The following is a 26,849-nucleotide window of genomic DNA, read 5'->3' on the forward strand; positions in this document are numbered from 1 at the left end:
AGATTGGGGATGGGAGAGGGGGTCTTTCTTTACTAGCAGGGCTGCAAGCACTTCTCACTGTCTTCCCATCCTTGTCAGGTGTCTTCCTGCTGAATGTCACACTACCTTTGTCTGGGCCAGTGCTTCTTGATCTTTTTTTCATTATCACCGCCACCCCTGAGGAGTCTTTTTAGCCATTTTTTTTTCTCTAACTGCCTTCCTCCATGAAATTTTAATACCACAGATGTGCTGCACATCTGTTTATAAATTGTATGTGTATCTGCCCTTGATACATATATGAAAAGAATACATCTTTTGCTTTCCAAAGAAGCGGTTTGTGTCTCACTGGAGGTGATAGAGGTCCTGTTGAGAGGAATGGTCTTGGCAGTGGTTGGTTCTCAAAGTGGAGTGGATGCCGGAATTACCTGGAACAGAAGGGTTCTGTTAGGCAGACTTTGAGAAACCCAGGTTGTCCTGAGGCCTTGTCCTGACTCCAGGGCAAGCCTTGGCTGCCTGCCACCTGCCCTGGATCAGCGGGTTTGTGCGGCTGAAGGCTGCTGGCTAGTGCTGTTCTGTGGCCGCAGTTTGGGTTGAAAATCCAAGGGCTGCTTGTAGTCACCCAGGGATCCAGTGTCGGTGCAGACAGAGAGACAGAAAGTCCTGGTGCAGGCCAGTGGCTTGACTGAATTACATGGTGAACTCCCACAGCCCTCAGCCCCTGAGGCTGTCGGCCGTTCAGTGACAGGCCTGCATCTCCCACTTCTGCTACCGCTGTAAAAGTACACCGGGGCCCCAGCAAAGGGGTCAGTGGATGAGCAACACCATTACGATGTAATTGTCCACAGTCTTTGCTTGCCACCAGGCCACCGTTTCTGCTCGTGGCTGTCTCCCGAGCCAGTGCCCAGGCACAGCCCAGCGCAGAGACCTCCCCGGGGCAGGGATTTCCTCGTTTCCATCCCATTCTGGAAAGCTACCCTGTCCCATGAGAGCAAGGGGCTGTTCATAGTGACCTAGCTGAGCCATCTTTGGACACATGGGCCACAATGCATCTCTGATAAGATTTAACTCCCTATCTGTATGTGGTCTTTGGATTTTAACCACAATTTCCTCAGTACCTCAAGTCCCGAAGTTATTCTTTCTTAAAAAAATATGTACTGACCATTGGCGATGGGCAAGGCCCTCAGGGGGATTAAGAAAATGAACATGACATATAGAGGGGCGCCTGGGTGGCTCAGTTGATTAAGCTACTGCCTTTGGCTCAGGTCATGATCTCAGGGTCCAGGGACTGAGCCCTGCGTCAGGCTTCTGCTCAGCGGGGAGTCTGCTTCTCCCTCTCCCTCTGCCCCTACCCCCTGCTCGTGTTCTCGCTTACGTGCGCTCTCTCTCAAATTAAAAACTGGAAAATCTTAAAAAAAAAAAAAAGTGACACACAGACTAGTAGCAACAGGGAGCCCTTCCCACTGCAGGCCCAGCCCCTGGTGGGTCACGTGCAGGAAACTGAGCCATGGCAGGGAGATCTGAAGATAATGCAGACAGCTTCTGGTAGCACAGGACCTTATAGTTTGTAAAGCCCTTCAGTTGCATGTGGTGTGTATGCAGATGTTGCCTTTACCCTGCTTTGCAGAGACCCGTCCCTGACCTCAAGGAACTTGGGTGCCAAGCAGGAGAAACCCCTCTAGTAATTTCAGCATTAACTTTTTGGTTTTCTGAAGCATGGTTGGGATGGTACTGTCGATGGAAGTGAATGTTGTCTTTGGTGCCAGAGAAGGTGATATTTGAACTGGCCCTTGAAGGGTGAGTGGAAGTTTTCTGGGGCCAGAGGGTGGGAAGGGTATCCTGGTCAGAGGGAAGCCTGAGTGAGAGCTGGAGGGGATCATCCCAGGAGATACACTGGAAAGGTGGGCCTTGGCCTGACCTTGAGAGAAGGGCAGGATAAGAGAGGGAGCCCAGAGTGGAAGTGGGGTAGCCTGTTAGCTGGGAGGAGTCGGAGGCACATGGCTGTGTGACCCTGAGCAAGCTGCCTGCCTTCTCTGGGTTCCACTTGCCTCCTGGGTACATCTCAGAGGCTGGAATGGATTGGCTCAGAGCCCCTTCCAGCTCTAGCATTGGTGCTTTTGTGACACGGGCAGGCCTTGCTGAAGGAGTTTGAAGCCAGACCCCTCTAAACCTATAGCTGACACCTCCCTCCCTGGCTGGTCCTAGGATTTGCTCTGTGCCAGACCAGGGTTGCATTGCAGGTACAGCGAGGAAAGACATCAGCCCTGAGCATGGCCCTCATGGCTGAGCAAATCTTCCAACTGTGAGGTCTTGAACAAAGACCTCTTTGTGTGGACAGACTGCAGCCATTTGGATCTTAGCTACTCTGGTGAGAAGTGCCATGTCTAAACTGGGGGCTTGATCCTCATTTCCAACTGGAACCTGCGGTGGGGGGCAGCCATCTCCTGCCATCCCATAGAGTCACTCAGCCATGGGCACTGGGACAGATACTGGGAGGGTTCTGTGCACTGGGGTTAATTCATGCTAACACTGAGGATTGGGTACTTCACCTCACTTCCCACCTGTTCTTCTGAAGGGCCTGGTGTGGCACAGCGGTGGGGAGGGGGGTCACGAACGACTTAGGGATGAGGAAGCCAGGACATCTGCCCTGGATGAGTTTGTAGGATAATGGGGACCCAGATGTAAAAGCAGACACATTACAATCCTGTGTGAGGCTGCAGGAGGACCAATTTTTGGTTAGGGCATCTAGGAAGGCTCCCCGAAGGAGGTGGCATTGGCTCAAGACTGTTAAAACATTATAAACATGAAAGAAAGTGCTGGGCCTCTGGCCAGCAGGAAGAATGACTGACCCAGGGCAGGCTTGAGAATGTTTGGGGGAAGGGAATAAAAGATGTGGGGAGGCCATGTTCTACCTGCAGAGTGTTTTCCCTCGGGGCCAGGGGCAGCTGTCAGACCCTAGGGTCCCCCACTGGGAATGTGCCCAGGCAGCAGCAGCAACCTGATAGACCGCTGTCCAGAGCCTTTCTCGGGGAGCCCAGCCAATCAGTGAGGTGGTTCCTCCGATACTGCTGTGACCTCCAGCCTCTGAGGGCCTGTCGGCTGGGGGCCAAGTATAGAACGGACCTCCGTTAGCCATGCTCTGAATTCCTGGGAGGAACATGGAGCCCTGGGGTCGGGGCCAGTTCTTTGTAGGTCCAGGAGAGATTGTGGGGCACAGCAATGGGGCCAGCAGAGTAGAGACCCCACGTACAATCTAGAGCCCAGACTGCCTGAAAGGGTCTGGCCAACTGCCATTTCTGCCTCTCTGGGTCCCGGGCCTCACTGCCCCTGCACTGGGGTGATGGGGACTTGGCTGTGCTGTGCATCCCCCCTTTTGCCTTCAGCGACTCCGTGAGTCACAGGCCTGATGTGGAAGCAGAAGGCACGTGTAAGCTTTGTCACCATCTGGTTCCATTTTCCACCCTCTGCAGATCCTGCATATTTAACGGGTTACAGAGTAGACCCCTGGCAGGCTGTGTGAGGAGGGGCAGGGGGGGCCTGAGTCCCAGCCCTGCTTCTTACCCCAGCCTGTTGTACCAATCACACCAGCTCTCTGAGCCTCAGTCCTTTGTCTGCGGAATGGGATTATAGCAGGGGAGGGGGCGGATGGGGATGGGTGGTAACAGGGTTCCAGCTTTCATTATGGGGTGATGAAATGTCCTGATTGTGGTGGTGGTTGCACGGCTCTGTGCGTTTACTAAATGCCATTAAATTCTACACTTTAAATGGGTGAATTGTATGGTATATGAATTGCGCTTCAATAAAGCTGTTACAAAATGTGGCTGGCCAGCAGAAGGGCCTGAGAGAGGTGTTGTTAGTAATTACAGGGACACAGTCTAGGGTGGCGGAGACTGTGGGGTCTCTTTGCTCCGGTCCAGACTAGCTGCATGATGTTGAATGAGTTTCTAAATCCCTCTGTGCTTAGATGCCTCATCTTTAAGGAGTGGGGGAAGAGCAACCACCTGTGGGATTGTTCAGAGGATTAGGTAAGAGAATGTAAAAAAAAAGGTTCAGGGTCTGGTATATGGTGGGGTCTCCGTGGTTCTTAATACTAACATTTATTACTTCTCTACAGTAATTACTCCAGTAATTATAGTTATTATTAATAGTGCAAAACACTGTAAATATTGTTGGAGTCTGTTGTATTGCAACGGTATGTAGATGAACACTGTTCTCTGGCGCGAGTCTGAGGCCGTCTCTGGTCCCCGGGCTGGCCAAGCCCTTGCCTTCCCTCTGCCTTGGCAATCTTCTCAGTCTGATTGGCCGATTGCTCCACGCATGGACGTGTGAGCATCACGACCGATCTGATCTAACCCCACATGCCTTCCAGGACAGGGATACTGAGAGGCTCAGTGGAGCATTATGTTAACAATCTGTGGGCCCCTGCCCAGAGCCCAGCCCTTGACCAGGTCCTGGGGGTGCCGGGATGAAATCAGCCGTGCCTCCGTGTACTCCAGAAGCCCACAGTTTAAAGAGAAGGCAGGCGTGCACGGTGCGCAGTATGAACGAAGCAGGACAGGCCACACTGCATTTGAGTGTTTTGTGGGAATGTAGTGAAGCATGATGCACTGGGTGGGTGGCCTGGAGGTGAAGATTGAGAAGGAGGGGTGCCCCGGGGAGGTTTCCCAGGGGAGAGGACGCTGGGGCCGCATTTTAAAGCTGCGACAGGAGTTTGTAAAGCCAAGAGGTAGAAACTGGAGGCGTTCTGCAGGGAAGGAAATCCTGTGTCTTCGAAGGATTCAGGAAATGGCAAGTCATCCCAGCTCTCCATGGCAGAGAGGGAGTAGGGAAAATGTAGTTTGGAAAAACCTCTGCCTCCCTGTGGAGCTTAGACTTGCCTTTGCAGCCATAGGGAACCACGGGAGGTTTGCAAGCTAGAGGTACGTTAGTATTGGGGGAGGATGCCCGTGCAAGGATGCTGTCGCAGGTTTCCGGTGGCTCACTGGTGTTCCTGTCAGCACCTGTTCTTGCTCTGGGGGCTGCTCCTTGCTGGCTGGGGCATGGGTTGGCTTGGCAGCATCTTGGGAAGCCACCGGGTCTGCCCAGCTGTCCCCCCCTGTCCTGGGGATGTGGAGTGTGAGACCTAGAGTCCAGAGGTACCTTCATCCAGCCACCCAGCTGGCCTGTCTTGATCCATCTTAGCCTGTGGGCTGCCTGCCCTCACACAGCTGTGCTGACAGCCCTGGGAGGGACAGGGGTGGCCTGGTCTCACCTCCTTGCTCCCCCAGCCTGTCCAGCCTGGACGGTGGCTTCTGCTCTGCAGCCCCCCACCCCCACCCCAGCCAAGCTGATGTGTTCACACCTCCCTTGGCAGCCCCCCACCTTTGCTCCTGCCCTTCACCCCTCCCACAGGGCCTTCCCCTGCCCTCTGCTTGATGCATCCCCCATCTCAGTCACCCGGTTCCCAGAAACCAGAGACCAGCGTACATCTTTTCATTTATCTAAGTGTGGAGCATTGGGTGGGGCTCACGAGGCACAGGAGGTCGTGACTTCAGGGAGTAATGGGAGAGAGAGAAAGGGCCGGGCATACTAGGGGGCGTGAGGCTGGGGCAAACTGGAGAGGACGTGCCCTGTTTAAAGGGAGTGCCAGTTTTGCTTTGCAAGATCTCAGAGTATTTGAAAGAGAAATTAGAAATAATTATTTTTCAGCAGTGTTCTATTTAATATAGTGTGTGGGCCCGACACAGCAGGATGATTAGCTGGAGGCGTTGGGTTGCCAGTGGGGCAGTTTGTGAGGGGATGAGAGCATGGCCCCTGCAACCAGATAGCTGGGTTGACACCCCAGCTCTGGATTTTACATGCCGTGTGGCCCTGGACAGTTACTGGGCCTCTCTGTGCCTCGGTTTCCTCGTCTATGAAGTGGAGATTGTAATGGAGATCACTCCGTAGAGTTGTCCTGTGTGCAAGGGGCCTGTTAGCCTGGTACTTGATGTGCTTCTGCTGTTGCTGTGGAATGGTGTGAGGTTATTGGTTGAGTCTGGTGGGTCTGAGGGGATGGATGGTGGGAAAGAAGAGGAAGTCAAGAGTACCCTATTAGTTGGCTTGACCCCATCCCCCTCAAGAGAGGTCTTGTCCCTGTCCTGACCCCGCCAGGCCTGTTAGTTTTTCGAAGGCTGCACCCTGCTCCTGGCCCCGGTTTGCATTCCCACCGGGAACAGTCCCACTTGGTTCCCCAAGGGGGTGGGGTCTGTCCCAAAGGGTGGTGTGTGTCCTTAGGCCCCAGGCCTGCCTCAGGGTGGGCTCTGGGTGGCTGCTGGGCGAGCAGACCTGGTGAGGGAATGTGGACGACTTGCTTCCAAGTCATTTGCATCTTCTCTGCCCAGTAGACGAGGAGGGACAGTGCATCTGTCATTCTCTCTGTGGCTGACCGTCCATCTGCCCCAGGCCAGTGATGACAAGCATGGCACGCACACTGCCATATGCCCCCCTGCACGCCTGGCAGACATGCCGGTCAGCTGTGGCACGCTCTCCCCTGAGTGTGCATCCCCCGGCTGTGGTCCTCACAGCCCCGCTGCAGGGGCCCAGTAGGTGTGTGACCTCAAGCCCGTCAGCCTCCCCGCTCTCTGTGGTCTCCTCATCTCTTCTGTCGCCAGAGCTCACCTCCTGTCCCGGGGTACAGGACAAGCCTGCCTGCCCACGCTTGCTCTTCAGAGTCTGCTCTTCGGAATTGATGTTTGTGGAATGAAAGCAAGAAATTGTCTGTCTGGGGGGGCCCCTAAGGAGGCTGACTTGGGTCTTGGGCCGGGAAGTGGCCGGCAGCCCTCGTGCTTGGAGTGTAGCCCCTGCAGCCCGTTCCTGGCTGTGGCTGTGAGGGCCTGGGGGCCGCCGAGGCGGAGGCCGGAGGTCAGCCGGGGGTGCCTGGGCCGCAGCCAGCTCCCTGGGGGCGGGCAGCCCGGGTTTTGCTGGGCAGAAAGACGGCGTGGGGAAACCGAGGGGCTGGACCACGCCGCTGGAGGGGGGACCGGCCCGGAAGGCCCGAGCGGGCCTCACCCCCACATCCGGGGATGTCTGCTGGCCAGGCAGCCCCCACCCGCGCCCTGGCTCCGGTGGGCAAGGCGGGCATTGCACGTGGCCGGGTCAGGCCGGTGCCCCAGGCAGCACGGTTGAACCTGCTGGAACCCCTTTGGGGGCCCAGTGTGGCAAGTTGTGTGATGTTGCTTCGCTGTGTCCCGTGAGCCACACGGCCAGGCCAGATTTTCCGAGGGTGGGGGCTGGATGCCACCTCTGGGGGTAGGAGGAGGCCGAGCCCCCTGCAAAGAGGCAAATGGACGGGGCCAGGACGACTGCCGCCAGCTTTGCCTTCGTTCTCCCACACTGACTTGTGGCAAGTCACGTGACCCCTCTGAGCCTCAGTTCCCACATCTGTAAAGTGGGGGGGCCCTACCTTGTAGCTTTATTCCTTGGCACCACGCGTGCTGCCAGAGTGCCTGGAACAGTAAATGGTGGCCTTTATCGCTATCGTTGATCTCTTGGAAGAAATACGGAAAGTGAGGCAGGCACAGTGGGTTTGTTTCCAGACCTCTGGTCACCTGTCCCGGCGCTCTTCTTGCTCCCCGGAGGGCCCTGTCCCGTCAGGGAGCCTGTCTCTCTGAGCGGGTGCAGGCTCTGGGCCCTGGGTAGTTTCCCGGTCCTCAAGGTGGTCTGGTCTTGCAGAGTTTCACCTCCTTCGTCTTCCCCCGGCTGTGCCGTGCCGTCTGCCCCGGGTTCATAACTTATTTATGATACGGAATGAAAGCCAGACATCACCTCACTGCTGCTCCTCCTGAGCACAGCCGGTGAGGGCTGGTCTGGGGGCTGGTTTTATTTTCCTTCCCCGGCATCCTCAGGCTGGCTGGAGGGAGGGCCACTGAGTGTGGCGGGGGCTGCGCTCGCCTTCCATCGGCCTCCCCTGCTCAGTGGGGCAGAGGCCCGGGGGGAGGGCTTTTGGAGGGTACCCAGGGGATACGTGCATTCCCCAGACCCTGCCGTGGGACGTGTCCAAGCCATCCGCCAGGCCTGGCATTCCGTTTTCAGCGCGTAGGCCTTGCCCTGCCTTCAGAGCCTGAGAAACAACAACAATGACCGGGGCGACAATGATAACAGTAATCTTTGCAGGCTGCCTCAGCTCTGGCAGCCGGGTTTCCTGTTAGCACAAATAATCCTTGTGTTGTGAAAACCTCCAGTGATGAGTTCAGCTCAGCGTCATTTCCACATATCACCCTGACTTTGGCCCGGGTGCAGACAGCTGTGGCCAAAGGAGGCTTTCAAGGCCTCTTGATCCCCTCTTCACTTTCCAGATGAGGAAGCAGAGGCTCAGGGAGGGGAAAGGACTCACCCAGGGTCACACAGCAACTGTCAGGACCCCTGACTCCCCGTCCAGTGCTCCCCCCACGATCCCACTCAGCCTCTCCCGAGTCAGTGGATGAGGATGGAGTAAATGTTGACAGTGGCTCAGGTCATAAGCCCTGTGCTGGCCAGAGATGCAGCAGCCATGGCAACGGCTCCTGAGCCCAAATGCTAAAGCGGTTGGGGCAGCGGTTGCCCTCTGGGGCGTGTCCTGGAGGTCCCTGAGCCTGGGTCCCACTTCGAGAGCAGGGTGCTCCACTTTTACATGTCATTTTTTCCCCAAAACCTGGGGAGCCAAATAAAAAAAGCCATTGTCAGCTGCCTGGATAGTGGGATTTGAAGATCAAATAAAACCTTCTGGTGTTTCTCGGCCCTAAGTCGACACTACCACTTGTTTTATTCATTTTCTTTTTTTTTTTTTTTTTTAAGATTTTATTTATTTATTCATGAGAGACACAGAGAGAGAAAGAGGCAGAGACACAGGCAGAGGGAGAAGCAGGCTCCATGTAGGGAGCCCAATGTGGGACTCGATCCCGGGTCTCCAGGATCACGCCCTGGGCTGCAGGCGGCGCTAAACCGCTGAGCCACCCGGGCTGCCCTGTCTTATTCATTTTTAAGACATTGTAGGGCAGTGGGCTGCTGTTGTGTACATGTTACTTGTCAGACAATATTAAACACGCTACAGTCTCCTTTTCTTCTGATTTCCCTAACTCGGCTGAGGGGCCCGTAGAACAGGCCCCTTTCAGAGGAACGTTTGAAGGTGGAAACGTTTGTCAGGGCACAGTTGGCCTGAATGCAAACCCTGTTCCCAGCAGGTTGCCTGAAGCCTTTTGTCAGCCTTTGCTTTTCAGCCAACCAAATATTTATACCTTTGATCTGTCCAGCAAATGCCCGTACCCCCCAGCCACCCCCGCCCCACAGCAGAGGTTCATTTCCGCCCCTGGAGGCTGTCAGAAGCCCACACCCTGAATGAGCGACTCCAGCCCAAAGGGGCCTTGTGTTCTGTAGCCCAACGGGCTGGCCTGGGTGTATTGAGTGCTTGGTGCTTTGTCACCTCATAATTCATTGTCCCTAGATGGGGAGACTCTAGGTAAAACATGTTGCCCCCTAAGCCAGGGCCACACCGCATGGGGGAGCAGATGTCTCTCATTAAGGGCCATATGCCCAAAGGGGTTCGTTAAGGAGGCTTGGCCCCGAGGAAGCTTACTGAAGGGGGTTTTATTCTAAAGTTGGTCCCCTGGTATGACTGGGGACTTGTCCTCCTGAAGCCCACGTTTTAAAGAGGAATAGACAGGAAGATCCCCTGGATTGGGATAGAGCCCCGCCAGAGCCACTGGGGGCACAGAGGGTGGAGTGATGATGGGGTGACATGTGGGCTGGGCTGGAGGGGCATTCCTGGTGGAGCTCACAGCAGCCACACAGGTGTAGGGCCTGCATGAGCACATGCGGTTCCAGGTAGGGCACAGGGCCTGTGTGTGGCTGCAGTGGGTATGGTGGGTATGGTGGGGGGGGAGTTTTGTTGCTAATAATTCCAAAAGGGAAACAAACAGAGCTGGACAGGAAAAACAAGTGGTGGGGCGGTCCAGACACTGCCTCTCTCTGCGATGACTGTTGTGGCCTCCCTAACCGACCTCCCTGCCTCCATCCATGCCCTTGTTGTCCATCACCAACAGCAGCCAAGGCAGTCTTGTTGGATCCAAGCCCTCCCGTGACACACCCATGGGTGGAGCCAAGTAGGCCTGGGCTGCCAACCCTCCTCCCTGTGGGACTGGGACCTCCCTTCCCCCCTCCCTTAGTGCTCCCCTGACTGCCCTCCTTCGGAGCACCCCTCCCCCACGGCTCTTTCCTTTTTTTTTTTTTTTTTTTTAAGATTTTATTTATTTATTCATGAGAGACACACGGAGAGGCAGAGACACAGGCAGAGGGAGAAGCAGGCTCCCTGATGCGGGACTCGATCTCAGGACCCCGGGATCATGACCTGAGCCAAAGGCAGACGCTCAACCACTGAACCACCCAGGTGCCCTCATGACAGCTCTTTCCATTTGGGATGCCACAGTTTTACCTACTGATTGCCTGTCTCACCACTTGGTAGAATGTTAGCTCGACGTGAAGGATTTGGGGATGTGGCCCCGGCACCCAGAGCGGGACCTCTCAGCAGGTATCTCATGAATGGATGAAGGCCTAGAGGACCAGTAGCAGGCAGAGATTTAGAAGTGCGTTCGCAGAGGGGTTCAGGAGTCGGGAACCTGGTGAGTGGCCCAAGCAGCCAGGTTGTGGTCATTTATTTGTGTTGCTAGTAACTGTGACAGGGCTTAGCACAGACAGGGGTTGGTGACGTGTCAGAGTTTTAAGAAATCTTGAACATACCTCATGATGCCAAGCATAGGTCAGGAGCAAGGACAGTAATGTGCCCCAGCTGGTCCAGGTTCCTCCCCGCCATGCAGAGGAGGGCAGTGAAGCCCAGAGGCCGTGTGTGGTCAGGGGCCACTCGTGGGCTGGAGCCGGGACCAGCACAAGAATCTGGGTGACTAGGCCCATGCCTCTTTCCATCCCCCCATGCCTGTCCCCTTGCATAGGGAACCTTCCCTGCCGCCGCCACATCCCTCATTTATCACTCGCAGAGGACCTGCTGTGTGTCAGACTCTTACATGCATGACCTCATCTAGGGGAAGCATGCCTTAAAATCAAGTCAGCACCCCTCTGGGCCAGGGTGATGTGGGATGGATCCGAGGGGAGGTCTGGCTGGGACCAGTGATCTGCTGGGGGCTGGCCCTCGGCTTGGGGCCCGACTGGCTGCACCTCTTCCTGGAGCTGCCCCACAGTCAGCTGCCTTGCCTCTGAGCTCTGGGGATCAGGCTGCAGGGCCTCCGTGCAGGGAGCCACTCCTCAGCTCAGGGTCTGGCAGCCACACTGCCTCCTGGCATTTGATAGCTGCTTCCTGTCTCCTTGTCCTGAAGCAGCTGCCACTGCCGGCACTCAGGGCCAAGCAGGGGGCCAGCTACAGCTCCCAGCCCGAGCTTGGTGGGCTATGGCGGTGATGGCGGGGGGACACTTCAGAGTCACGTGGCTCCTGGGCACAGGGAATGGAAAGTGGGGGTGCCTGCCAGCCTGGTAAGGTCTGCCCTGAACTCTGGCTGGGCTCCAGGGTGGGAGTTTGCTGCAGAAGGGGAGTCTCTGAGCACCTGCAGGGATGAGGCCCTGCCCTGCCCCTGGGCCAGGACCTCTGCTGCTGGGGGTACGGGGAGGGGGTGTCATAAAAAGCGAGCACCCTTCCTTTAAAAATATCTACCGGGCTTTTGAAGACCTAAGCCACTGCTCTCCACAGTGCCAGAGGACAGAGTCAATCATCACCTTCATCGTCATCAGAGAGGCACTGCTACTAATTGTTCTCACTCTCTGCACTGTGGACTCCGCAGCTTGGGTGGCCGTGACATCACCGACTTGCCGCTGGCCACCCAGCTGATCACAGCCCCCTCCTCTGGCCCACCCAGCTCAGGGCAATTTTGGTGAATTATTTTTCACTCCCAGTGGAGTCACCCCTCGAAGGAAGGAGATGGTTCGGTCCTCAGACGGCGCCTAAGGCACAAATGCAAACAATGTGGACCTTCCTTGGTCAAGCTCAGCCCAGGGACAGCTCACGACACAAGAGGCATGCAGTGATGCAGCCTGCCCACACTCTCTGCCCAGCCCCTCCTCATTCAGGGCCTGCTCTCATTGTCCTCTGGTTCCCTCCCTGTCTTGCCCGTTTCCTGCATTATGGCAAATGGATTCTGGTCGACTGACCCCAGTTGGTACTACTCTCTGTGAAACACGGGTGATCCCTTAAACATTCCATCGTTGGGAAGCTTCTGGAGTTTAGATCAGTGGGTTCCAGCCCTGGCTGCACAAGAGAATCACCTGGGCAGCTCAGAGAAAGTCCTGATGCCTGGGCCTCACCCACTGAGATTTGATCCGTTGGTCTGGGGTGTGGTCTTGGCACCAGTAATTCTCCAAATTCCCCTGGCGATTCTAATGGGCATCTATTGGTGACACCCACTGCTGTGACCTCCTGGAAAAGTCTACTGTGTGTTTGATGGAAAAGTTGGGGTCAGGCCTGGGGTGCCAGGAAAGCCAGGCCAGAGGAGGACAGAACCAGAAGAGGCTACCGCCCTGCTGTGGGTGGGGCCTCACGACTTCCCTTCCTGCCAGTAACCCTTTGGTTTCAGATGGGGACACTGAGGCTTGGGCAGGGCCTGGCTCCCAGATGCAGCCTTTATACCACTTGCAGGGAAGCTGGGTGACAGAAAAGGAAAGCTTCATTGGGGGTTTATTTCCTTTTTTTAAACTTTAAGATACTTCTTATAGGGACGCCTGGGTGGCTCAGAGTTGAGCGTCTGCCTTCGGCTCAGGGTATGATCCTGTGCTCCTGGGATCAAGTCCCGCATCGGGCTCCCTGCGTGGAGTCTGCTTCTCCCTCTGCCTGTGTCTCTGCTTCTCTCTCTCTGTGTCTCTAGTGAATAAATAAATAAAATCTTTAAAAATAAAAAGATAAAAAAAAAAGAGATACTTCGTATATAATGTTTACTGGCTCATTGTAGTAGGCCAGCATTCTGTGCAGAATTGACTTTCCTTTTCAGATGGGGAATCATAGAAAAGTTAGAAAACACCTCAGTGTTTAAAGAGAGGGAAATTGCTGCAACTTCACCAGCCAGAGACATCTCCCTAGCAGCTGGGTGCATTTCCCCCAACCTTTGGTGTGTCCTCTGTCATTTTTAAAATTGCCCCGAACCAGTACAGCCACTTCCTCTCCTTAAGGACGTTTCCCCTTAAGGATACTCAACTCATGGTATTTTTTTTTTTTCCCTCAGCTATTTCTTCCCGTTTCTGGGCAGGGATATGAGCAGGTCAAAGCCAGGTCACATTGGAAGCAGGACTTAGAGGCTAACCGTCCTATGGTTCTGGAATGCTGCTCCTTTGGCATCCAAGGGATGCCCATCCCTATGAGCACTGAAGCCATAGGCTCCCTACCTGAGCCACTGGGACTCCTGGGCACACCGTGAGTGGTGATGACGATAGTCCTGGCAGCAAACGGGAGCATGGGCATGGTCCTTGCCGCAAGCTGGACCGTTCTGTGTGTTCCGTGTGCATTTCTCAGAACCAGCCCACAGGATGGGTGCTGGTGTAATCCTGAGACACGGGGATTTTGTAACTTGTCCAAGATGATGGTTTGAGAGTGTCAGCCCCCAGAGATTCTGGCTCTGGCGTCTCTGCCTTTACCCAGCACACCTACCACATCGCTTCTCCCCTGAGAAGGATTTTTCAAAAAATATTTTATTTATTTATTCATGAGAGACACACACAGAGAAAAGCAGAGACACAGGCGGAGGCAGAAGCAGGCTTCATGCAGGGAGCCCGACGTGGGACTCGATCCCAGGACCTCGGGATCACGACCTGAGCCAGAGGCAGACGCTCAATCACTGAGCCACCCAGGCATCCCCTGAGAAGGATTCTTGCTGCAGATGGACAGGGCCTAGCGAGCCTTTCGCCCAGTGCCTCCCAGGATGTGGGGCCTGCAGAGATCGTGACCCCAGGAAGGGGTGGGGGGGGCAAGTGGTCGTCCCGGATAACTACCTCCAGCTGGTGGGGGCTGGCTGCTTCCTGATGCTTCTTCTGAGACTTTGGCCTGTCCTGGGAGTTCTCCTGCTGCCCGTGTGGGGCAGGCGTGCAGGGCATGCCAGCTGAGGATCGGCCTGGCAGCTCTCGGCTCTGTCCTCCAAGGGCTCCTTCCTCCTGCCCGTCCCGGAGCCACAGCTTGGGAAGAATCCGCTTTCAGACTTGCCTTGGCCGGGGCCCAGGCCTTGGCCGTCCAGCTGCAGCAGAGCTCCCGCGGCTTGGGGCTTCCACATCAGGTTTGAATTACACGGAACCTCGGCGTCCGCGGGCCCCGTCCCAGCCGTGCTGACTCACGCTTCCGTGGTCACGGGCGGCCTGCACGTCTCGTGCACGAGTGTCGTCTGAGTGCGCGTGTGTTGTCTCCGTGCCTGGGTGTCTGCTGTCTGCCCGCACATGCGTGGGCACCGTCCTTCTGCGTGGCCTCGTGGTGCGTGCGTGTCCCTGTTCACAAGCCTCTGTAAAATCTCGCATTTCCCTGAAGGTGTATCATGTTTCTTTTTTTTTTTTTAACAGCTTATTGAGATACAATTCTCATGCCATGTGGCTCACCTAATTTCAGGTGTCCAAATCAGTGAATTTTTACGATGTGCCTAGAGTTGGGTAAGGATCACCACATTCAATTTGAGAACATTTTCACTATTTCAGAAAGAAGCCCTGTGCCCTTTTGGTGTCACCCTTGCTCCCAATCTATTACCCCGACCCTTGGCAACTGCTCATCTTCCAGTCTCTGTAGACTTTCCTATTCTGGGTATTTCATGTGGATAGAATCCTATAATATGTGGCCTTTTGTGGCTGGCTTTTTCACTTAGTAGGATGTTTCCAAGATTCATGTGTGTTTGAGCATGGACCAGTTCTTTTTTGTTTTTTGTTTTTGTTTATCTATTCATCTGTTGATGGGCATTTGGGTTGTTTCTCCTTTTTGGCCAGCGGGAGTAGGGCCGCGGTGAACATTCGTGTACAAGTTTTTGTGGGGACACTTGTCATTTCTCTCGGGTGTGTACCAAGGAGTGGAATTGTGGGGTCCTGTGGTAACTGTTTAGTAGTTTGTGGAGCTGCTAGACTCTGTTTTCCAAAGTGGCTGCATCGGTTCATGTTCCCAGCGGCCGCATCCAGTGTGGAGGGGAGCAGAGACTCTGGCCGTCGGTGTCCAGGGCTGGGAGGGAGGGAGCTTCCCAGATGGGAGATCCTGGAGTGTGTTCTCAGGCCGATAAGAATGATCCAAGAGAGGGTGAGCATGGTGGTGCTGGGAAGCAGGGCACTAATTGTGGGAGCTAAGTCGTGGAGGAGGTGAGATGGAGGTGAGCGGGAGGTGATGAAGGGCACAGCGGTGGGAGTTCATAGGGTGGCAGCAGGGTAGGGGACAGCCTGTGTGATGGGGCCTTGTTTACTCCCTAAAAACAAGAGAGGAGGAGGTGGGGACAGTGTTAGGAGCCTCAGCCGTTGGGAGAGCTGGGATGCAGACATAACAGGGAAGTGCAATAGAGAATCGCCAGCTGGCATCATGCTCACACCAGAGTTGTGGCCGCTGATTTCAAACGACACCAGCGGGCACTGTGTGCATTTCTCCATCAGTATGCAGACATGGAGAGGGTGACTGCTTGGGTTGAACAAGGGCAGAGGCTTTTCTGGAACAGTGGGAAGGAGGGAAAGACAGAGAGCTATAGGTGTTCACAGAATTATTATGCATCTAGACTGAGGAGTCTAAGGTGGTAGGAGGGGAGGTGAGGACTTGGTGGGGGGAGATGGTGGTATCGACAGTGACAAAGCAGTGAGACCAGGCACTGGAGGTCTTGATGAAGCTTGGTAATAGCTGGAGCCAGAGGGCAGGAGTTGGGTGAGCAGGACGGTGGTAGGAGTGACGCAGACACCTGCAGTGGGGCTTTCTGAGTTTCAGCCGGTGTCGTGGTCTAGGAAGGGAGTGCGGTTGGGGGTGGAAGCAGGTTGCTGGGCTGGCGGTGAACCTGAGGGAAGCCATTTCAGATTCTCTTGCCACTCCCAGCTATGTACATCACCTCAGCCTCTACTTGCTAGGCTTTCTTTCATTTCCTACAGTGGAACAGTTTTAAGCTGAATTTGCTGGAAGTCTAGAACCTGAGACAGCACAGCTGGCAGTAAAACCTTAGTAATGGAATTTCCAGAACCAGTTTGGGCCCGAGAATGTGCTCTCCTTGGGAGGTGATGGGATGGTTGGGTTGGAGGCCTGCTCTGCTGCTTTCTCCTCTGGGGAGGCCCCACATAGGCTCACCTTGGAAGAAGAAGAAAGAGGGGACCTGGCTTACCCCTCACCTGGCTTCATTGGACCTGTCATCTTGGAATAGGTCCTCCTGGGCATTCTGCAAAGGTTAGTGAATCTGGGGGCACCTTGAGGCTGTCCTCTCAGAGCTCCGCCGTTTACCTGTGCCTGGACCCCAGGCTGGGTCCTTGCTCATTGTCCCTGCACTTGACCTGGCACAGAGTGTTTTCCTGTCTCAGCCCAGACTTTGGCACTTCCAAGCACACATATTTCAGTCTTTCGGGGCGGGGGGGTGGTCTCTTCCTGCGGCCTCCCAGGAGATGTGTTGGCTTAGTCTACCCTTGCCTCAGAGTTTATGTGCAAGTACATGCAATTTCAGAATAAACATGTTTATATATACACATGGACTAATGCTGAAATAATGTGGCTTCAGTTGCCTGCTAAGATGTTTGGGACCTCATCCTGATGGTAGACAGCTACTGATGACCAGCTGAACCTCCTCAGTTATGACCTACGGCAGGATACAAGGATAAGCCAATGCTTGCCTCCCCCATCACCACATGATCCTATCTCCTTCAGGCACCCCGGACTTACCCTCTGGACCTGGGGGCTTCCCCTGAAGGGAAGCAGGGCTGAAAAATCTGGGATAGCATGGCCTAGAGGCCTCAGGATGAAGATATAGTGGAAGGCATTACCCCTGCAGCTGATGTGATGTCACCAGCCATATTGGAAATGTCAACCAGGCCCCCCTCAACCAATCATGTCTCACGAAAGGTCCCTCAGGAGCAGCCGTAGTAAAGGGGTCCAGAGCTTGGCTGATGGTGGCCAGGCCTGCACGTTAGAGAGTTTCTATTTGGAGAAGTGGCCTGAGGGCCCACATAGTATGTGGCTCAACTGGATATAACCAGCTATTTGTTGTTGTTGTGTTGCATTAAGAACTTTTCTAATATATATTTCTACTTACTTACTGTTTCCAAGAGAAGAAGGTGGAGGTATGGGTGAAAACAGATAGGGCTGCCATTTATTTTCCAGCAACTTATTTTCCTCCTTTTCTTGATGTCTTGTACAGAAATGTGATTTGATTCTTTAAAATTAGCCACCACTTTTCAGAAATATAAACATCTCATAAATTGGGAGACAGGAGTCATTTGGCAAGGAGGCAGAGAACCAGAAAGTTCCTGTTGCCAGTCTGTCTGCCCCAAGTGGTGCCTGGTTTCCTGGCCAGGGCAGAGCTGGAGATAGTCTGCCAAACCTCTCGTGGTGCAGATGGGGAAACTGAGGGCTCTGTGGCAGGGACCTGCCCAGCCTACTTCCTGATCTGGTGGCCCAGCCCGCCTGCTCTTCCCCTCTCCAGGAGGAGGACCTCAGAGGCTGAGGGGACACCCCAGCCTGTGCAAGAATGGCCTGTCAGAGCCAGATGCAATGTGCAAAGTGGACCAAGAACACTGCTGGGAGGTTCTATCCTTGACTCCTGGGGTTTAGTCCAGTTTGGTCCCCTTGGGGTTTGTGAGATCCATAGTCATAAAGAGCTTTGAAACTTATTTCCCAGATCGTATATTCCAGGGTTCGGGTGTTTGCCCTTACCAGGTAACCGGGATGGGGAGATAGGGATTCACTAACTCTTCTCTGGGGAGAGGCCTGTGCTGTCACTTATTTGCTGGGTGACTGGGTTTTGTAACCTTTCTGAACCTGTTTCCTTATCTGTGAAATGCATCTAATATTAGTATCTACCTTATAAGGCTGTTGTAAAGATGAAAAAAGATACGTAAATATAAGTGGCAGATAGTGTGGTTAATGTCACTGATAATAAAACCGTTTACAAAGGGTGGGATGTAGGGGAGTGTGTTTCAGCTCAGCAAAACGTGACCTGGGTCCCTGCACACAGTAGGTTAGATCTTGAAGGAGGGAGCTGTCTGTTGCTAGAGGCATCCAAGCCCAAGTTCAGAGCTCCTCTGATGAGGGAGGTGGTTGAGGGATTGAAGCTTCAGACTGGGGCAGGCATGGTGATCTTGAAAGTCTTGTGTGGTCCGCAGTTGTGGACAGGAGGGGTGAACTGGATGGCTGTGCCTTGCAGCCCAGCCCGATGCCGTGCGGATCATTCCAGAGACTGCATCCCTCGTGTGAGGCCCTGAGATCTGGTGGCCACATGGGGCAAGGAGTGCCAGATTTTGAGGAGCTGCAGTAGCTTTGGTGGGAGGAGGATTGGTGGTGGCTGACTCATGTGCTTGGTAGATTTTAGAAGATATTCCCCGAGAAGTCGTCTCAGAACAGGTAGAGGTGGGAAAATTTGGTGGAGTTTGGTTGCCTAAAGTCATGGCTGCTTTTTAAAAGATTATTTATTTGAGAGAGAGGGAGCATGAGAGAGAGAGAGAGAGAGAGCACGCACAAGCAGAGGGGAGGGGTAGAGGGAGAAGCAGACTCCCCATTGAGTAGGGAGCCTGATGTGGGACTTGATCCCAGGACACTGGGATCATGACCTGCCAAAAGCAGATGCTTAACCGACTGAGCCACCCAGGTGCCAAGTCATGGCTGCTTTAAAAAGAGGCAGCTCCTATTCAAGTGAAGAAGGTCAGATAGATTTATAAAAATGGTTCTTTCAATCACTGCCTGATGTTTACAGCTGCATCTCCAGTGTCTGGAGCACGGCTGGTATGTAGTAGGCGCTCAATAGATACTTGTCAAATGAGTGAAGGAATTCAATAAACATATATTCCTTGGGGCGCCTGGGTGGCTCAGTTGATTTGGTGTCCACCTTTGACTCAGGTCATGATCTCAGGGTCCTGGGATTGAGCCCCTTGTCAGGCTCCCTGCTCAGTGGGGAGCCTGCTTCTCCCTCTCCTCCTCTCCTCCCCTAATTTGTGCCCACTATCTCTCTCAAATAAATAAAATCTTTAAAAAAAATCTTATAAAACAAAACAACTCCCCCCCCCCCATATTCCTTAAGGATTGCCTACTATTTTCCAGGCACTGTGGTGGGTGGGCTGGTCTGACTGCTTCCTAGAGCTGGCGCTGGGGGGAGGGTGGGAGCTTGTGCCCTGAACATGTCTTCACACACATCTAGTTGCATGTCTCATTGGCCTCTGTGATTACTGCTTTCACCGGGGGCTCATAACACATTTGCTGGCCTTGGCCAAAATTATATTTTTAATGTTTTTATTTCCAAGGCCAACACCTGATTATTTTTACAGGCATATTTTGATGCAGGCGAAAAATTAGATTAAAAACAGAGCATGCATTCCTGTGCTCTTATCCAGGCTCTTTCATTGTCGGCGAGTGTTAAGTGCTGTCCCGGGTCTACACACACACGTGCTTTAAATCTGAAATAATAGCCCTTTGTATTGGAGCCGGGGACCAGCACCAATGTAAAGGATAATTAACCTTTACCAGTAGGAACTTTCCACCACTGGTCTTCCTATAGGTAGAGGCAAATCTACAGGATGGGGCTTTGGGGCTGGAATTCTGTGCCCTGGTCGGTGTGTGTGTGCGGGTGTGTATTTACTGCAGCAGAGCCTTTCCTGCCTCCCCATCCCCTGTTTAAGGGCTGAAACCCTTTGTTTATTTTTTTTTAATATTTTTTAAAGATTTATTTATTTATTTATTTATTTATTTATTATAGACATAGAAAGAGAGAGAGAAAGAGGCAGAGACACAGGAGGAGGGAGAAACAGGCTCCATGCCGGGAGCCCGACACAGGACTCGATCCCGGGACTCCAGGATCGCGCCCTGGGCCAAAGGCAGGCGCTAAACCGCTGAGCCACCCAGGGATCCCCTGGAACCCTTTGTTTAAATGAAATGTTATATGGAACCCTGCGTACATGACACGAAGTGGATCTGCGTTGCTGGAAATGGGCCTGGGCCCCCTTGCTCGGCGTCCCCCCTCCACCTCCCCACCCCAGAGGAAGAGTCTGCACGTGTGTGGTCACATTTGCATTCACAAATGCTCGCCTGTTCTGTGCTGCATATTCACACGTCTTCTCTCTCCCCCTTTGTGGTCCTCCCGCTTGTGGCGGGCCTGGTTCAGGCGGGCCTCATCCGCACGGACAGCAGCGACTACTTCATAGAACCCCTGGAGTGGGGGCAGCAGGAGAAGGAGGCCGGCGGGAGGACGCACGTGGTGTACCGCCGGGAGGTGGTCCGGCAGGAGTGGACTGAGCCCGGCGGGGACCTTCACAACGAAGGTAGGCACTGGGCAGGTCTCTGAGCTCCACCTCTGCCGGTTACCTTCACCTCTTGAGTCCTGGCCTTGGCCTTCTCATCTGTAAAGTGGGACTGGACCATGTATACCAGCGGAAATACCCCAGTGGGTTTTAGGGGCGACTACAGCTGGCTGGAGTTGGGGGCCGAGCTACTCGAGCCCCCTGAACTGTGACCCTAGGGACTCCAGAGGTCGCTGAGGGGCTCTACGGTTGCTTGTGAAGGCTAGTTCCCCGCCTGGCAGGCAGTGCAATGTCTGCAGTTAGCTCTTCCCCTGAAGATCAACTCAGCCCCTGGGAGCCTCAGGAAGGAAGGTCTCAGGACATTTGTAGGGGGACTGCCAGGTACGAGGGCATCGGGGTCAGCTTTGTGTCCAACAGACCATTTTTAAATCCTATGTCCAACACGGTTCGCTGTGAGACCCTAACCGAGTTACTTAGCATCTATATTTTGGCAAATCGAACTCCAATAAAAAAATGCCAACCCCCCCCCCAAAAAAAAACCCCAAAACAGATCCATGAGGAGAGGATTTTTTCTTTTTTTATTCTCTACTGTATTCCCTAACATCTAAAACAGAGCCCTTAAGTATTTGTTAAATGGATAAATGAAATATCTCATTGTATTATGTGACCTATGAGCTCAATCAAAAGCTTAGTACTAAGTCCGTGCTTGTATGTCAGGCATAGGAAGGACATTCTCTAAATAAATGGAAAAATGACAGAGTAAAAAAGAAAAAAAAAAGTCTCTGAACCTCATTTTCTAATCTGTAAAGTGGGGGCGATTGCTAATCTCTAAACTTGTGCATATTAGCGATAGTGTATATAAAAATCCCGGTGTGGAGCTTGGCATCTAGTAGGTGCTTGATAAATGATTGCTCTTATGACAGTATTGGTTTTTTTAAAGATTTTATTTATTTATTCATGAGAGACACAGAGAGAGGCAGAGACACAGGCAGTGGGAGAAGCAGGCTCCCGTGGGGAGCCCGATGCGGGACTCAATCCTGGATCCCAGAATCATGACCCGAGCCGAAGGGAGACGCTCAACCACTGATGCTCCCAGGCGCCCCTTGACAGTATTGTTATTCGGGTAACTACTGGCAGGTTAGGGCGAGAGCCCCTGAGAGCAGGGGCGGCCTTGCACCCCGGTGACTGGCACAGGAGCCCGCGCAGCAGCAGCGCTCAGGCCCCGGGCTTGTGTGAAGGAAGCGGTGGATGCAGCGTGTGCTGGCCCTGGGCCCACGGCCAGCTGCATTGTCCAACTCAGCTTTGTCACGAAGCCCCTTTGGCCAAGAGGATATGAGAAGGGCTTGGGTGGAATCTGGCCGTGCCAGGGCCCCGGCGGGGTTGGGCCCAGCGTGAAGGAATGCGTGGAGACCAGCTGTCCCCACATACAGTGCCTCCTCTGAAGCTCCAGCTGCTCTTCCAGGGTCGCCCAGAGGAGAAGCTGCAGCACCAGAGTCTGACCTGGGTGGTGGGGGGCTCTGCAGGCCTGGGGTGGGGGGCAGGCACCCGGTGGAGCCTCGGGGCCTGGGGTGGATTACGGGGCCAGGATGGGACAGCACTGTGCTCTCCGCTGTGGCTGGGAAGAAGGACAAGTCTCCCCGGGCTCCATTGTATCTGAGGCCAGTTCTGAATCAAAAGACGATAAATCTCCCCTTTTGGGGAGACCCTGGGGGGTGGGAGTTCTGTTGCATGGCCGTGGGCCTGGAGCCAACCACAGCGTCTGCCACCGCGGTTAGTGGCCGGGAAGCCCAGACCGCTGGGCTCACAGGGGTGGCCCCGAGGCCCAGGAAGGCTGGCGGGGCTCCCCGTCCTCAGGCTTCCTTCTGGAAGTCCTGGGCCTGTGGGAGATGCCATGCCGGGGCCCACCTGGTCCCTCCCTAGAAAGGCAAGCAGCCGTGGGCGGCTTCCTTACAAACCCATGACACTCACTGTTATTTTAGGCCCACCGGAGGGTCTGAGCCCCGGGAGTGTATTGGCGTTTCTGGGTGTCCCGTCTCCATTTAGCCTTCTTGATTGGGCCAAAAGGTGTCCCATCCCGTCTGGAGGTACACCCAAGAGGGGGTGTACCTCTTGGCACACACAGAAATGCCAGAGGCCTAGGCCCGCCGGTAAACGGGCTTTTGAGAGATCTGCCTCAGCCCGGGCACCGTGCTCCGTCTCCGCTGCCCCGAGGGTCCGCCCAGCCCAGGGCACCCTCTCCTGGCTCCCGGAGCCCCCCGGACGTCTCCTGGCACCGTCTTCTTGTCCCAGGTAGGCTGCGGGCTTCCCGGAGGACAGACGCCACGTCCTCGTGGTTGTCGCTCCTTCCCGTGAGCTCTGCCACCCCCAGGTTATGGGTTTCCTCAAGGAGGGAGGGGGGCATCCGGTGACCCATCACGTTGACTTTCGAGCTGCGCTGTGGCCTCCGGAGGGCTGCAGCCGCCTGGGCTCCCCTCTAGAAGTATCCGCGACGCACAAGTGACCTTCCGGTGGGGGGACTCCTCTGGGCCCTCAGGGTATGGGCTCGACGGCGGCTTCCTGAAGGGAGCTAGTGTGTACCCACACACTCACCCACTCACACATGCACACTCACACACATGCACACTCACACACACGTGCACACCCACACACCTCACACACTCACCACTCACACACAGCACCCACTCACACAGCCACACATGCTCACACATGCACACTCATACACTTCACACATGTACCCACTCACACACGCTCACACATGCACACTCACACATAACACACACAGTCACACACCTCACACACATGACACACATACACACTCACACACCTCACACACCCACTCACAAGTAACACACACAGCCACACATGCACACTCATACACTTCACACATGTACCCACTCACACATGCTTACACATGCACACTCACACATAACACAGTCACACACCTCACACGCGACACACATGCACACTCACACACCTCACACATGCACACTCACACATAACATAGTCACACACCTCACACACATGACACACATACACACACACCTCACACATGCACCTACTCACACATGCACATTCACACAACAGTCACACCTCACACTCACACATGACAACAGTCACACATAGGCATACTCACACACCTCACACACGCACCCACTCACACACTCACAATGCTCACACACACACACTTATGCATACTCACGCATAACAGTCACATACCTCACACACATGACATACACACACATGCACTCACACACGTACCCACTCACTCACGATACAGTCACACGTATGTACACTCACACACCTCACACACACACCGACTCACACATAGCACACACGCACACTCACACAACACACACACACTCACATACACACATACAGTCACACACATGCACACTCACACACCTCACACACCCACTCAAAAGTAACACAGCCACACATGCACACTCATACACTTCACACGCACCCACTCACACACAATCACACATGCACACTCACACGTAACAGTCACACACCTCACACATGACACACATACACACTCACATACCTCACACACCCACTCACAAGTAACACACAGCCACACATACACACACACACACACTCACACATGCACACTCACACATAGCACAGTCACACATTTCACACACATGACACATGCGGTCACACACCTCACACACGCACCCACTTACACACGCACATTCACACATAACACAGTCACACACCACACACATGGCAACAGTCCCACACATGCACACTCACACACCTCACACACGCACCCACTCACACATGCTCACACACACTTATGCACACTCACGCATAACACAGTCACATACCTCACACTCACACGACATACACACACATGCACTCACGCACCCACTCACGACACACACAGTCACATGTATGCACACACACACTTCACACATGCACCGACTCACACATAGCACACATGCACACTCACACACAGTCACACGACACACACAGTCACACACATGCACACTCACACACATCACACACACAGTCACACACATGCACACTCACACACACGCATACTCACACACAGCACACCGAACTTCAAAGCCTGCAGGTAGATTCCCTGGCTGGAGGTCCAGGCACGGCCGGCCCCCTTCCAGCCCGCGGAGATTCCCCCGTGGACCCTGCCTCGGCCCCCGGGGCTGAGCCCTGGATGCTGCCATGCTCCTAAAGTCGCCCCTTCCCTCTTCAGCCCTGGGCCCTGCTCTCTATGAGCCTGTCCCACCCCGCAGGTCCCCATGGGGAGGGAGCGGGTCCCTTGGAGCCGCATGCACCTGTGGCCGGTTCCAGCTCTGTGGCTGGGGGCCAAGGCCGCGGATATGAGGACAGCTCATCCCTTCAGGGGCAGCCTTCGGGCTGGGCTTCGGGCTGCTGCGCTTTATTTTAATTCGAGATAAAATCCACCAACTTAATCATTTTAAGGTATACAATACAGTGGTTTTTTACTATGTTTAGAGTGTTGTGCAACCATCACTGCTGATTCCAGAACATTTCTGTCACTCCCATAAAAAGCCCAGAACCCATTAATTAGTTACCACTCCAGTTTCCCCCCTCCACACCCCCCAGCAGCCATTCATCTCCCTTCTCCCCATGGATGTGCCCATCCTGGACACCTCATATAAAGGGAATCATGTACCATGTGGCCTTTTGTGACTGGCGCTGTCACTTAGCCTGTAAGGTTCACGCACGTGTAGCGTGCATTGCACGAATAGACCACATTTTGTATGTATCTCTTTATCTGTTAATGGACACTTGGGTTGTTTCCATTTTTTTTTGTTATGGTGATAATGCTGCTTTGAGCGTTCATGTACAAGTTTCTGTGTGGATGTATGTTTCCAATTCTTTTGGGTATAGATCTCGGAGTGGAATTGCTGGTTCCTATGGTAACACTATATTTAACTTTTTGGAGAGCTGCCAAACTGTTTTTCAAAACAGCTGCACCATTTTAGATTCTCATGGGGCTTCTTGGGTGGGCTTCTGGAAAGCCTCCCAGGGGCCTGTGGCTCCCCCCGCAGCTCCCCTCTTGGAAGGTTACCTATTTCTGGCCTGAAAGGATGAGAGATGGAAGAGGGTGTGGGGGGCACCTCTCCAGGGCTTGTGGCTGATGTCAGCAGGCCCTCCCCACTGCTCCTCACTATTTTTGCAGAGAGGGAAATCTGGGTGGGCCCTGACAGGGCGTGATAGTGGGAGAGTGGGAGCCCTGGGTTTGCATTCTGGGTCGTTGCCAGTACTTGCTGTGTGACCTGGGATGAGTCAGGCAACCTCTCTGAGCCCCTCTTTGACAGACCTGGCTGGGAGAGCTGTAAGGGATCAAGCTCCACATTTTACATATGATTTGAAAACCTACAGGCACTGTTCATGTGTTGGGAGTGACTGTTACTTATTTTCCCTGCTCCATGGAGAGAATGCTTGTCTTTTCTTTGGCCTTCCTGGGGCTTCTCCCTCCTTTCTCCCATGTGTTTGTCCCTGGGCTGCTGTACTCACCACTGGGCTCAGGTGCCAGGCCACCATGAGCTCCTGTGCCAGGTTGAGTGAGGGTGACAGCAGCGTGAGCTCTGCTTGCCAGGCTGTGCATCACTCAGGGGACTGGCCACACTTTTCTGGTTTCCCCCGTGGGCACACATTTTACCAACCCTTTAGTCTAGGGCTTTCCTTCCTTTGCACATGGAGGCCACTAACCGAATGGAAGATAAAAAGAAAGGGTAGCAGAGTCCCATGGTCCCCTGTTGCCCTGCCCTTAAATTTCAGTTCCTGAAGCATCCATATCGATAGAAACTAAGAGGCAAAACTTGGGTCTCTGCCGAGGCACTTGTGGAATCCTCCACGAGGGTCCCCCGCATTGTGGATGGTGTCACCTCATACTTGCTCACAATGGATTTTGCAGGTACCGTTCCCTCTGCTAGGGACTCTGTTCTCCATGCTCCAAGCAGCTTGCTCCAGAAGTTCCTGTCAACTCCCCTGTCCTGGTTTGGGTCTCCAGTGTGGAAGCTTTCCCTGGTCAGTCCTCCTGTAGGCCTTGAAGTTACTGCACTGTTACCTTCTGGTTCCTTCTCTGTCACCTGAGGCAGGCAGTGGGCTCGAGGGCAGGGGCCCTACCTTCATCACTCACCTACCATCTACCCACCTTATATGTTTGGGCCTGTCCTGCAGCCACAACCCTTGATACGTGCTGGGGATGCACTGGTAGCATTTTTTCTATCCTTACCCCCTGTCCCACTCTCTGAGAGATTCTCACATAACTGGATATTCTTAGAAATTAATGGTGCAAGTATCAGAACTTCAGAGTACACACGCATGGGTGGCTCAGTGGTTACCTGCCTTCGGCTCAGGGTGTGATTCCAGGGTCCTGGGATTGGGTCCCGTATCAGGCTCTCTGCAGGGAGAGCCTCTCTCCCTCTGCCTGTATCTCTGCCTCTCTCTGTGTGTCTCTCATGAATAAA

At 54.0% G+C, this 26,849-nt stretch overlaps 1 protein-coding gene across 2 annotated transcripts in view; it reads left to right on the forward strand.

Annotated features, from left to right (window-relative positions):
* Positions 1-26,849, forward strand: part of ADAMTS14 (ADAM metallopeptidase with thrombospondin type 1 motif 14) — a 77,559-nt gene that overhangs the window by 3,475 nt on the left and 47,235 nt on the right. For both annotated transcript variants that reach the window (XM_077894852.1, XM_077894853.1), the window contains exon 3: positions 20,247-20,403. In XM_077894852.1, coding sequence (XP_077750978.1) covers positions 20,247-20,403 — 157 coding nt within the window. The remainder of the gene's footprint in view (positions 1-20,246; positions 20,404-26,849) is intronic.

Source organism: Canis aureus, chromosome 4 (genome assembly GCF_053574225.1).
Source record: "Canis aureus isolate CA01 chromosome 4, VMU_Caureus_v.1.0, whole genome shotgun sequence".
Lineage (NCBI taxonomy): Eukaryota > Metazoa > Chordata > Mammalia > Carnivora > Canidae > Canis > Canis aureus.